Source organism: Otolemur garnettii, unplaced genomic scaffold (assembly GCF_000181295.1).
Source record: "Otolemur garnettii isolate 467f Iridium unplaced genomic scaffold, OtoGar3 scaffold00012, whole genome shotgun sequence".
In the NCBI taxonomy this organism is placed as follows: Eukaryota; Metazoa; Chordata; class Mammalia; order Primates; family Galagidae; genus Otolemur; species Otolemur garnettii.
Genome location: NW_003852407.1, coordinates 17,831,751 through 17,845,760, shown reverse-complemented (window position 1 = coordinate 17,845,760; position 14,010 = coordinate 17,831,751). Strand labels below are relative to the sequence as shown.

Sequence of the window (14,010 nt, the reverse complement as noted above, 5' to 3'; positions counted from 1 at the left end):
CGGAGCAGAAACAACCGCCAGTTACCATGGAAACCACTAAGAGACTCAGTTGGCCACAGTCCACGGGCATATGTAGCAATATAAAATCAGAACCTCTTTCTTTCGAGGAAGGTTTAAACAGCAGCTGTGAACTGGCCGTCAAACAAGTTCCCTATGACCAGAATGAAATGAAAGAACAGTTAAAAGCATTTGCGCTAAAAAATGCAGATTTCTCTTCCTATTTGCTTTCTGAGCCACAAAAGCCTTTTACCCAATTAGCTGCTCAGAAAATGCAGGTGCAGCAACAACAGCAGCTCTGTGGAAATTATCCAACAATACACTTCGGGAGCACGAGCTTCAAAAGGGCAGCATCTGCAATTGAAAAGTCCATTGGGATTTTGGGAAGTGGCTCCAATCCTGCCACGGGCCTGCCTGGTCATAACGCTCAGATGCCCGTTCAGAACTTTGCCGACAGCAGCAACGCGGACGAACTGGAACTGAAATGCTCTTGCCGGCTGAAAGCCATGATCGTGTGCAAAGGCTGCGGCGCCTTCTGCCATGACGACTGCATAGGTCCTTCCAAACTCTGTGTAGCATGCCTCGTGGTACGATGAGAGCTCAGTGGAACATGCAGTATCCCTTTTCCACACGGAGAAGCTAGACAGCATCAGCACCAACACATGGAAAAGCACGGTGCTTTATGTCAGGCTAATTTATTTTGCTTTAGCGCAGATCTTTCCTCTATGGGTAATTGTTTTCTTGCCTTTCTCGTTAAAGGGGAGGGCGCCCCGACTGAATGGCTCAGCTGCATGTCTTTTCCACCTCCTTCCCAGCTTTGGAACGTTTCTGTCCGCGTGTATACAGGTCACTACCCGATATTTTTTATTATTCCTTTAACCCAGGTGTAGATAGGAAAAGGACATTTTTAATTAATAATCGGGAATGCAGATGTAGAAGGAAGTTGATAAAAGTGATTTAAGGTTTCACGCATTTTTTTTTTTTTGTAGATTAGCCATTACAGAAAGGGTTTTTACACTTGACTTTCCTGGACTTTACACAGTGTTTAAATCATCTTTGGACAGGGGAATCTGACTTAAATCTGTGATTCCTTGTATTTGCTCATAAGATCAAAGATGTATTAATGGAGGTGTCCCATTAAGGAAACCCACTGTCCCGAGGATTTTTCCTCCACCTTTACTTTTTCTCAGAGACCATGGTGGGATAGTTAGATCTGCCTTGGATTTTGTGCACATATTTTTAGTGAAATGTGTCCTGTACCTGAGATGGCACTGTGGGCCTCATGCCTGGGAATCTGGTTCTCACCAATTGACACCTGATGGATAATGTGAGATCAGTTGACAGCAGAAAGCCATAGGTGCAGAGGATTTTGGAGCTTCATGGGTCACTTTTAAGAGCAAGTTTGAAAAAAACAGTCCTAAACTTAGAATATGAAAGAATGCCATGCTGGAGATGTGCACATAAGGGGTTGGTAGTGTAAATATTCATCCATTATCTTTACTGTAATACAATGACTAGGTAGGAAATTGGGGGGGGGGGAACAATTCTGGCCCTTTATTGATGACACCCATGCATTCTGGCTTATGACCTTGCCAGTGACACCCCTTTTTAAAAGTGTCATTGATGATAAAAGGGACCACCCAAGGCTGCGAAGTGGACATTTTTCAGAACTTTTTTTTTTTCCACATGATTCACAACCTATGCATTTGACTCTGAAATAACCCTTATTTTAAAGAATTTTTCCAGGTATGGCATATTTTGTTTTTTGTTCAGGTGAATTCAATGCATTCTTCATGTTTGAGGGAACAGCTTTTGGAAAAGGGATACTGCATCTTACAGTGATCTTCAGTGTTTATCCAGTAAAGTCTGAATGTTGAATATTTGAGCTACTATTCCATATACTTTGGCCACCCTCATGCCGGAGGACAGCTGTAGTTCAGGAGGCTCTGTTCCCAAAATCAAGTTCAAAAGCACATGCACGTTGTGGGAAGATAAAAGAAAGCAAAAACCACATCCATTAACTTCCGATTACAGAGCACAAAATGTGGAGTGCCATTAACCCATTGATTGATTGTGGCTGTAGAATAAAAAAAAAAAGAAAACACGGGGTGGGGGAACCATCTGTATCCAGGGTAAGGGCGACAGATATTTTCACATGGGATCATCCTAATCAAAGTAAACTTGATGACATTCCTTTACAACATATCTTAGAAGTTGACTGGAATGAGCAGAAATTACATTCCTGAGGAAAATTAAGAACACTTGTGATTTTTTGTAATAACTATGGTATATGTTTTTTTTCCCCTTGCATATTTATTCTTGTGATATTGCCAAATTCCTGTAGGTGATAGAGACATCATTCTGAGTAACAAATGGCTGATAATGGAAGGTACTTTATCTTCATAAGAAAGGAAAGCAAAGCCAAGCCTGCCACTGTGGCTGTGCTTGAGTGCACCAGTGCTGGCCCTTGTTTTTCACGGTAAAATTAACCAAATCTCCAACTGAGAAAGTTAGCAATGCACTTAACCGGCCCTTCCCAAGGAATGCAGCGTAAGTCCAGCATCACGCCAGGCTGTACTGGGGTGCCGTCCCTGGCAGTGGTGTCTCTGTGGTCTGCGTGGCTCTGATAACTTGATTCCGAAGATCGTGCTTCTGGTCTCCCAGGGGAGCACCCCGAGAGGCAGATACTTGCATGCCAATTCCTTCTTCCAAATCCAGTCACCGCTATACCAGTGTCAGATACTGTCTACACCAGCAGATTGAAAACTACCACATCAGTAACTGACACAGTGTTGAAAGAAACTACAGTCTACAGACCCCTTGCACTCTGGGGGGTACAGTTGAGGCTGATGGGATTCCGAGCTCATTATCAGTTCCGTCTTTGGTGAATACTGCCTACAAGTTGCTTACTGGGAATCAAAGTGTCCTTCTGTATGTTTTGCTTTTTCCCATAATAGGTTTGGAGAATCAGTTGTTGGGAATGCATGGATCCTATCGTGCAGGTTCCACTGAGCACACATGAGTTTTCTGCCCCCTGTTCAAATTCCTAGTGTTCTGATATCATTTCTATTACCAAAAAGTTAATCTTTTGGCTAAAAAATAATGGAAAGGAAGAAGAGAAGTTCAGAAGTAAAATGTGGATCAGACATTTTCTAGGTGTCCATTTCATATATGTAAAAAAAAAAAAAGCCAGTATATTTGAATTAAATGAGTAGGTTCTTAGTTCCCACATTTCTACGTGTCTGCCTATGTGAAAATGGAGTATGTTATTTTCTACATGGTTATTGTGTAAGGTGCAAATTTTCATGTGTGCATTATCCTGATTACTGGACACTAAATTATCCCTATCAGGAATAGAACTTGCACATGTAGCGTGCATTTTTTTTTTTAATCACAAAGGATGTATTTCCCTAAGTAGCACTTTTGGAGCAGGTGAAGGAAGAAACCTGCTATTCCCTCAACCTCCTCCTGTGTGATATGCATATGCCTGAGGCGTAGAAAGACATTTAGGTAGTTACTGGGCATGTTAATAAGGACGTCCTGATGCAAATTCATTTTCCAAATGAAAATATTTTTTTCCCCAAAGTGAGAATCGCAGAAATTTTGGTGAACTGAGCACCCTAGTTACATATATTTCCTTGCAAAGGTCTAGTTTGAAGAATAAACTTGAAAACAAGCCTATGAGGGTGAGCCTGGTTGCTGTAAAGACTGGGGGGTGGTGGTAATGTGTTTGGGGGATGAGCTATAGGAGGTTTAGTTGACTTCTGGACCTTGGATATTCTTATTCAGTTCAAAATAAACATGAAAACAAGCCGGTGCAAATGGTGCTTCCGAAGGCAGTCAAGAGTAAGGGTTCACGTTGCTGCAGCCTCATACCCTTGACAAACACTCAACTCGCACAATTTTGAAAGAGGCAGCTGTTTTTTCAGTCCTGGCCTCTGTTTTTTCAGTCCCTCTATGAAGGTGAAGTTCCAGGTTTTAGAAGCTGAAGCCAAGCGTAGGGTTGCATGGTCTCTGTGGTGTGGAGGCCGACACAGCAGTAACTGTCCAGTGGGAATGACCTCCTGTGAGCACGCAGAGCCCAGAGTCAATGTCCATCCGTGTTCCCAGAGAACAATGTGAAGAGTCCAAGAATGAGCAATCGTCAGACTGTCAGGGGCCTGTGTATCTAAAATGTCACTGCACACGAAAACCCTGTTGTCATCCTCATGCTCTGTCACTGTAAAGCAAACAAAAAGCATTTTTACTATAATTTAAAGGAGCTGCTTTTTTATAGCACATACTATTTCGCTTTGTACTATATTTGATAGTTGCAGAATAATTTAGACTGTAGAAAAACTTCGTTGTATCTGTACTGTTCATGAATGTTTCAAAGAAAGTGCTTTACTTGGTTGCCATAATTCTCTTGTACTGCTGTACCCTCCCTCGCCCCCATCCCCTGCTTCATGGACATCTCATCTGACTCATATTTTCATTAGATTTTTTTTTAAATGTGTGTATTTTTTATTTTTTGGTCAGTATTCTGAATGTTTACATCTGTTTGACATTAGCCATTGAATGCCTTTTTTAAAGGCGGTATTACTCCTACAGTGTAACAGCAAAATGTGAAATCCACCCAAACATAGCATGCATGACAGACACAGATTGGGGGTGAAGGCCCTGAACACATTTTTTATCAGCATACAGAAAAGTCAAATCCTCCTTCGGTCCTCTACCAAAGAATATATTATCCCCACAGGAAAAACTCAGAAAAGGTGTGTAAAATCCTCAGAAGGAGGAGCAGTTGATCCATTAAGACTGCTGCGATTTAATATACCTGTTACGCTTGCTTTGATACCTGACTAAATGTGACTGAGTGCAACAAGCATTTAAAAGAATTTTTAGACAGTGTTTGTTTAGAATTCAGGGATCATGCATTCTTTAATGGTGCTGTTTGTTTTTTTATTTCTTTTCTACAAAGAAAACAAGTGTTGCCTACAAGAGTGACTGCTCACATACCATAAGTTAAATGAAATGAAATGTTTGTCCCTTCATGTTTCTCTGTTCTTTCCCTTTCTCGAAGTAACAACTTGGGTTTCAATATGAAAATATTCTGGAGAAAATAAAGAAATGAAACACGAAATAGTTGTCATTTCACATTTTTTAATGAAGCATTTCACATACGTAAGATGTACTAATAGCACAGGAGGAAAATTTCTTTCAAAAACAATTCTAGGGAGAGTTTCAAGGGTGCACTGTGAAATGATCTAGACGTCTTCCTTTTAGGATGATAAGTTATGAACCTATGGTTGTAACTTGTGAAAACAGCAAACATTAAAACTGAAACCTCAGATATTAATGGTATCTGCTGTGCTGATCATTTTGAACATCTTTAGATTTTCTTTTGAAGATTTTTAAAATTCTTTATACCAAAAAGCTTTCAGGTAAATTGTCAATACCATATTTAATTTTAACTTTGGAAATGAAGAGTACAGAGAGTACTCTTAATAAATCTTCCTCTGGTTAATTTTTTAAAAGCCTACATGAAAGATGATAGGGAGAGTTATTTGAATAAAATGCTTTGAACCATTAGAACAAAATTGCCTCTGTTATATTTACATAAGTTAAAGAATTATGTCTATCTTTGAAAAATATTTTTATTTTAAATTAATGTGAGGGTACGAATTTTTAGATTACTCTCACTTCCAAGGTAAATTTCCAGTTGTAAAAGAAGAGTGTGCCATACACCCTTGAAATACGCATATCTTTTCAATAAGATGAACTGGAAAGCTATTATATATAATTGGCTGTTATATTAGTTCAACTGTTTTCATCTACACGAAAAATGTTGTCTTTAGCCACCAGATGGCGAAAGAGGATACTTGCTTTTGGAGGAAAATGAATAAAAAGTATTTAATTTTGGAGGAAAATGAATAAAACATGATTCTTTCTCCTCTAAATACTAAAATATTAATAGAAAAGCTCACTTCATTCAAGTAAGTCAGTGGAGGATGGATATGTCTAAGTTTCATTATTTATATCACAATCATAATGCTCTTTTTTTGTTCTACTAGATTTTTTCTATTATGTGTTTAAAAAATAGCTTTTAAATTTTATTTAGAATTGCAAAGTTTTTTTTGTTTACTTCACAGGTATGATCTAGCCCTAAGTCCATTAGATAAAACTTAATAGCCATAATTCTCTAAGCTGAAGTTTATTGAAACTGATCTGAATGCCTTATATGTTTTAATCGATTTATTTTCATGAAATGAATACAATTGTGCAACCTTTATATAAATACTTCATTATTTTAATACATTAATGTGGGCTAATTTGAGTAATATATCTTATAATCTAAAGCACTAATTTTTATCCATCATAGCCCTTCCTTAAGAGCAAATGCTTTATCCACTGATTTATCAGTTTTCACATACATGCTTCATTGTAATCAAAGATAATTATGTTATTTACAAGGAAACCAGTCAGGATCAGAGTTGATACACTAATTGTGGATTGCTTTCTGAAGAAGACAGTTCAAGAGAATTCCTAGAAAGGAATAAAGTCTTTGATTATAGTTCATAAAGTTATTTGAAGTCTTTGGTTATAGATTACCTAGACTTAATATTTTAAGTCAGAACATACACAATTATTCACAGTAATCTACAAAAATGGAAAGTTCAAGTCAAACATCACAGCTAATTTGGAAGTCTGACTTGATTGATCATAAACCAAGTCTTCTTCCCTATGGAAGCTTTTGTTCAAGTTTCCAATGCCATTAATTACCACATACTGTCACTACTGAAAGTAAAATCACCTAATTTACAAAACAAGGCTGGATGTTTTACCACTTTACTTAAAATAATCACTTTTATCTTAAATATTCATATTAAATATTCCATAGTGATATCTTACAGTAAGTAAAACTGGTATTACAAATATTTAGCAATCTTACAATGCATTCACAAATTCAGACAGATGCTAGACAAATTGGAAGGAATGGCTCTATTACTAAAAGTCAGTAAAGACCCACTGAATACGAGTTTCATAACTGAAGGGGCTCCAGAATCTACTTTTTTCAGTAGCTAGGATATATTCGCAATACCTTCATTGTATTTATAAACGTTTGTTTCTGATCTACTATTCTTAAACTAAAATACCTACAATCACATTCTTTAATTTTATTTTTAATTATAAATTCACTAATTATAGTTGTATTTTAGTGTACAAACTAAAGTGTAACATGTGATATATGAATACAGTGCAGTAATTAAACTAGTTAACTTATCCATCACCTAAAATCCTTTTTGTGAGAGTATTTGAAAGTCTTCTGAAATGTGCATTGTTACACTCGCCATGCTATGCAATGTATCTCAATGTTAAAAATCCTTGTTTCTCCACTGGCGCTTTGTACTCTTGGCCATCATCTCCCCGTGTAAGTGTATTTATGTAAGGAAATCATTTGCAGATGGGTCAAAGGTGGGCTTTAACTTAAAGACAATGAAGTGTCTGAGAGTTTCCTCTTTGGCTTTTTCCAAATAGATGGTTCACTGGATGTTACTCGTAAGTAACAACTCATCCAGAATACAGTTGCATTAACTGCTTTAAAACAAGGTCGCAGACACTCGAAGCCACATAAGCTCCTTATCTTCTGTGGCATCATCACAAGTATTACTTTTACTGGGAGTTTGTGAATGGCAAAAGGGATTCACCTCTGATCCAAACTTATATCTCTAGTTTCAAATTATGGTTTTATTTTGGAAAAACACAATTTTCAGAATCCTTATTCTTTCGTGCAGAAGGAATACACAGGTACTTTAGAGGAGTGTAGAGCTGTGGTTCTGTTTTGCTTGATTCATGTGGCTTTCAATATCCAGTTCTGGGATGTTCCAGCATCTTCCAGATACAGGAAAGCATGACTGGCCTCAGTAACTGTAGCAAACATATAGGCTTTCCTTGAGTTTTCTCTCCCTGTATAAAAGTTGCAACATTGGGGCGGCACCTGTGGCTCAAAGGAGTAGGGTGCTGACCCCATATGCCAGAGGTGGTGGGTTCAAACCCAGCCCCAGCCAAAAAAATAAATAAAAAATAAAAGTTGCAACATTTATGTATGTTCATTTATATGGAAATGAAACATTTCTCACTATAATGTTAAAACTTTTAAACATTTCTCACTGTAATGTAAAACTTTTTTGCTAGTCAATTTAAATCTCAGAATGAGATGTGGAAGATTTCATATGTGAAGGGTAACAGTTCTCTGTGTGTCTTCTTCTAAGTGGAAACCACTGTCACTTTCCACCTCTTCTCCTCACGGTAGGATGGTTGGCTCAATGCAGTTTTTTGGTTTTGTTTTTTTAGTATGACATGGATAAAATCTTCACCTCTCCAGGGAGGAAAAAAAAATAGCTACAGGAAATAACTTTTTGTCTTAAAAAGAAACATTCAGCAAATGAAAAAGCTTTCAAAAAACTACATTCAAAGTAGAAATCTATGGATAATCTATCACCTTCGATTTATAAATACCTAATATTTCCTTTAATCTTTAAATACCTACTATCCTAACTACCAGGGGGCCAGTTCAGAGGGTACCATACACTTTTTAACTATCAACAAGACTGTGAGATTCATAGGAGGCGGCTTCTTTTTTCCTTCATATTTTGATATTGGAAAGATTCAGTGGTAGAAAGTTTCCTATCCAAAAAGCTTGGCTTGGCAAAAACCTCACGTGATAAAAGATAACTCCCTACAATTCCAGGTTTATAAATGTGACTTTTAGAAATAAATACTATTATCTAAAAACTGAAGCAAAAAAAGACACCGTGACTTGAGTTTGGAGATTTGGCAAGTTCCCTTCCTAGAGATTATTTTTTAAGAATTTTAACTATAACACCAAATATGGCAGTTTTTCATTGTTGTTTCAAAAGGCAGACTATCTTTTAAAAAAAAAAATCACTAATAATATTAGGGAAATGGTATGTACCAAGTTCTACAAAGTATTTTACAGAGAGCATCACATTTATTCTTAGAAAAATTCTATAAAGACCAGCACCTGTGGCTCATTGGGTAGGGCGCCGGCTCCATATACTGAGGGTGGCAGGTTCCAACCCGGCCCCAGCCTGCTAAAACAGCAATGAGAGCTGCAACAAAAAATAACCAGGCATTGTGGCGGACACCTGTACAGGAGGCTGAGGCAAGAGAATCACTTAAGCCCAAGAGTTGGAGGTTGCTGTGAGCTGTGATGCCACAGCACTCTACCAACGGTGACAGAGTGAGACTTTGTCTCAAAAAAAAGAAAAAGAAAAAAAGGAAAATTCTATGAAGTCATTACCAGTATAATGTCTACATAATAAATAAGGAAGCCAAGGCTGAGAGAGCAAACCAAAGCCCATTCTGTTATGTGCTACAAGATTCAATGGCTACTACATAGATTCTGCTAAGGATTCTGAGAAAAATCAGATGATTCTGAGCCTTGAAAAAAATATATAGGCTAGTGGGAAAGACCATGAAATCGTTTTGACTGAATATGAGAAGAGTCTAACCAAAGCCTGTGCAAGGTGCAGTGAGGAGAGGGGCCTGCTGCCGGCTGGGGAGCAGCCTTCGGAGGACGGGCGTCACTCCCTCCCCTGACTGGGTGAGGGGCAGCTCCACGGTCCTCCCCGTCAGCATCTCAACCCGGGGTCATCAATAAAGACACTCTTTTTCCTTGATAATGATCTCTCTGAGGTGTAATAATTGTCAACTTAAAAAAAAAATCAAGCTTTTAAAGAATTTAGTTTTATTCCGAAGTCTTCCTAAGGTAGGGTGATCAGACGTCCCGATTTTGGCGGGACAGTCCCACTTTTCAACAGTTTGTCCCGCGTCATGCGGCATTTTAAAAAAGTCCCGATTTTTGGAAGGAATGCACCAACGAACGGGCTGGAGAACAAGAAGGGAATATACGGTTTTCGGCCGCCATGTGGCTATTTTGCCAGAATATGAGTTTTATATTATTTTTGTTAATTTTATAATTTTAAACTGTAATAACAAATAATTGCTGAGAAGTGATTATCGAGAACTGCTTATCAAAGTTTGCCTTATTGTCAGGCCCTGCTCCGCCCGGCTCTGCCCCCAGGCCATGTTGTCCCGCCTGCCTTACAGATGTTAAAATCTGGTCACCCTCTCCTAAGGGCTCTCAACTGAGGCCGACAGCCCGGGAGCAGTCTTTTGGACAGATTCTGCCAGACTGCTCCAAAACAGCGTTTCAGGTCATAGCTTACATCCGGGTAGGAGAGGTTCAGTGCACGCAAAATCATGGCAAGGTGTGGGCGCAAGTGTGCGTCTGGCTATAGATGGGAGAGGTGTAATTGCTAACCCTGTCGGGGGTTAGGGAGAGAGGTTTAGGGCCATTCATCTTCTAAGGAATCTAGTGACTCAGGCAAGAGATGTGGGAGCCGTGCACTCTATCCTGTTCTGTCTTCAAGGTGTTCTAGAGAGCTGCCTGTCCTCACATCAGGGGCTTTGTGAAATTATTCTGGAAAGCAGAAATGAGCAAACCTGCCTTCTCGTGCTTGCTCCTTGGTCTCCCAGATCTTTTACATAGTTCAGAGCTCTGTCCCCAAGAGCTGTATTCATGCTCTAGGAATATGTTCAAAGGTTTGGAAATGTCCATAATTGATTGTGTAAAAGTTAGCATATTAAAATGTTTGTGGTGCTGGATGTCCTTGATAGTCGTGGACTCCTTAATAATTTTTTTAAAAAATCAATATAATACATATTTCTGTATGTAAAAGTCAAATACAGACTTACAGAGACTATAGCAAAAAAAAAAAAAAATTTCAAGGCTATGCTACACCCTTCAGTGTGAGCAATTAAAAAGAAAAGTCATTGCTTTTGACTATCCGTGATTTTTTTTTTTTTTTTAGGGTTCAAATAAAAAAACAAAGAGTCTTGCTCATGCCATGGATCAAAGTCAGGGAATTTCCAGATGTCCAAAACTTTTGAGAAACAGAAGTTCCCCACCCTTCTGGTGATCACAGAAAGGAAACATTTTGGTCATTGGCGAAAATGAAAAAGTCTAGAAGAGTCAGCCAACAAATAACACCAAAATATATACTGCCCAATTGGCTTCACCTGTATCAATATTTTTCCAAGAAGGCCTTGCCTTGCCTGTTTAAGTGAATCCTACTGCTCTATTTTTTTTTTTTTTAAGAGAAAGAGTCTCACTATGTTGCCCTTGGTAGAGTGTTGTGGTATCACAGTTCACAGCAAGCTCCAACTCTTGGGTTTAAGCAATTCTCTTGCCTTAGCCTCCCAAGTAGCTGGGACTATAGGCGCCTGCCACAACGCCTGGCTGTTGTGTTGGGTGCAGTTGTTTAGCTGACCCAGGCAGGGTTCGAACCCACCGTCCTCGGTGTATGTGGCTGGCACCGTAACCACTGCACTACAGGTGCCGAGCCACTGCTGCTCTATTAATTCCTCACTGCTAATGGACACAAAGGATGGATGTTACAGGAAAACGAGGTCTGCAGGACCCATACTACACTATGCTGTACTGTCTGTCATCCTGCCACAGCCAGGCCAGCGAGCTGGACTTTATTATTCACATTCCTGTTCCCTGGCTGATTCACTATCTTCCCTACAGGATGAAGCCATCTTTTGTTACCTCTTGATTGCAAATGTTTCTCGTAAAGCCATCTGGAAACCTAATATTTTAAGTATCTTAATACCAATGTATTTGAAAATATTGTGAAGCTAAGACATTTATTTGCAAGTTTAGATTTAGTGTAAAATTACATTCTCCTCTCTCCAAAAGAGATACTTTCCTTTTGCCTTTAAGGAAAACATGTCCTCTTACCTAATATAAGGAGACTTTACTCCTTGGCGCTCAGTTTCTAAAGACTAAGGGGCTTTCAGTGCCAAAATTTGTTCAATGTTCCTTTTATTTTAATCACTACCTCTATGCTAGGCACTGTATAATATGTAATAAAAGGTTTTGCTGGTGACTTGACTTTTCAGGAAAACTAAATTTATCAACATTTTTTAATATGTTGTGCTTCATCATTGAACCATGAAACATCATCTTAAGAAGCATAGAATCTTCCCAGAAAATGTCATTCCAACTTACCTTTCTAGTACATTCTATTTCCCAGAACAGCTTGGGTACGGATGGGAGGAATAATTTGAGGATGCGAGTGCTGGAAAGATGTCTCCTTTGAAGTTATATTTAATTTCCAAACCCCAAGTCAAGGGATGCAGAGTTTTGGAAAGATTAAGTCTCCTTTTAAGTTATATGTAATTTCCAAACTATTTTATCAGAGTCAAAATATTTAGCAATAAAGCAGGAGAAGCAAAATAGTTTTCTGCATCTTCTATCGCATGCATTGTATGTTTAAATATAAAATGGAAAAATTAAAAGACAACTCTCCCATGTGTGGAGAATGGTCTGTCCTCAGATTTGGCTCGTCTGGACAGAGCTGCACAGATGGTCGAGCTTGCTTCAGGATGGCGGTTTCGTGCCATGCATGATTCACCAGAGAAGGTAAACCAGCATCTGCTCGCTTCATTCTGTGTTCACTATCCTAGTAATAGGTAGTAATAGGCATTAACATTCTTATGTTGCCAGACCTTCGCGAGCAAATGAATGTTATTTCCTAGCTAAATTAGAGATTATTTTTCCTATACCGTTCCATTCACATTAATGAAGAGATGCTAAGAAAAATAAATGAAACCACCTTTGCCAGCTTAATAAGATTTGGCAACTCTTCATTCGGAAAGCTCTTTGGCTAAGACCTAGTAAGCAATTTATTTTTAAAAATAAATATCAAACTAATTTATCAGAAAGAAAGAAAAAAAAAGAACGGGCTCTGTAATTGGTTATTCTTACACATGGTTGTTTATGAAAATATTGTCACGAGGGATATTTCTGTTTACTTGATGGCTGTGAGGATGGATAGATTTGACCTGTTTTTATGTTTTGCAGTTGGCTCCTATAAATATTTTCAAGAACGGGTAATAACTTCAATGATGGGAAATGTGATTTTCTGATCCGCATTCAGCAAATAGATTTATGCAAATCTGATGAGGTTAGTTTCAGCACAGAGAGTAATAGAGAATCCTAGATTCCTTTCTGACCAGTGCCTGAGTTATATTTTATAGTTATATTAAGCTATCATTCATTTAGAGTGAGACTCATATATGTCACTGTTTTAAAAGTACTGAGGGAAAGAGATTATTAATGTTCGTCTCCTTTGGCGTCTCCAGCAGCTTCCAGCCCGTATAACACAGTTCATTCATGCACACAACAAAGGTGTACACTGTGGCTTTCTCTTTGCCAGGCTCTGTCATAGACGCCGTGGGTACCACCGTGAACAAAGATGCCTGAGCTTTGATTCCAGTAGAGACAGATAAGAAGGAGATATATACACAACATATACAGCGTATTTGAAAGTAGCAATCGTTACAAGTGGAAGTAAAGCGTAGTGAAGTCTGTAGGGAATGCTGGGGCTGTGCAGATTGTAAATGCACATGGGGTCCCAGAGCAGGCCTTGCTAGAAAGGCGGGGTGGACTGACTTGTGCCCCCTTTCATAAGTTAAAACCCCAGCCCCTAATGTCATGGCATCTAGAAACAGGGCCTACCAGTAGGTGATGGTACTTAAATAAGGTTGTAAGGGTGGGGTTCTAATCCACTAAAACTGGTGTTCTATATGAAGAAGAAAAATCACTTATCTGTCTCTCTGTCCATGTGAGCACAGAGGAAAAGTCATGTGAAGATGAAGAAGGAGGAGCATTTCCAAGCCAGAGAGAGGCTGCATCAGACACCAACCCTCCCAGCATCTTGATCTTGAATTTCTAGGCTCCAGAACTGTGACAAATTAAATTTCTATCGTGTAAGTCACAGTTTATGATATTGTATTGTGGCAGCTTAAGCAGACTACGACAGAAAGGAATATTTGAATAGAGAATTGAAGAAGGGGTGAGGGCCCAAGAGCATGGCAAGTGGACATCTGATGGAGAGGCCTTCTGAGCAGAGACAAAAGCAAATGGAAGTCTCAGTCTTC

The 14,010-nt window shown here is 38.8% G+C and overlaps 1 protein-coding gene across 1 annotated transcript in view; it reads left to right on the top strand.

Annotated features, from left to right (window-relative positions):
• Positions 1–630, top strand: part of ASXL3 (additional sex combs like 3, transcriptional regulator) — a 101,464-nt gene extending 100,834 nt beyond the window's left edge. Inside the window, exon 10 of the mRNA XM_023510248.1 lies at positions 1–630. This exon is cut by the window's left edge and continues 3,136 nt beyond it. Within this exon, the coding sequence (XP_023366016.1) occupies positions 1–593 (593 nt within the window). The 3' untranslated portion in view covers positions 594–630.
• Positions 631–14,010: the final 13,380 nt, after the last annotated feature.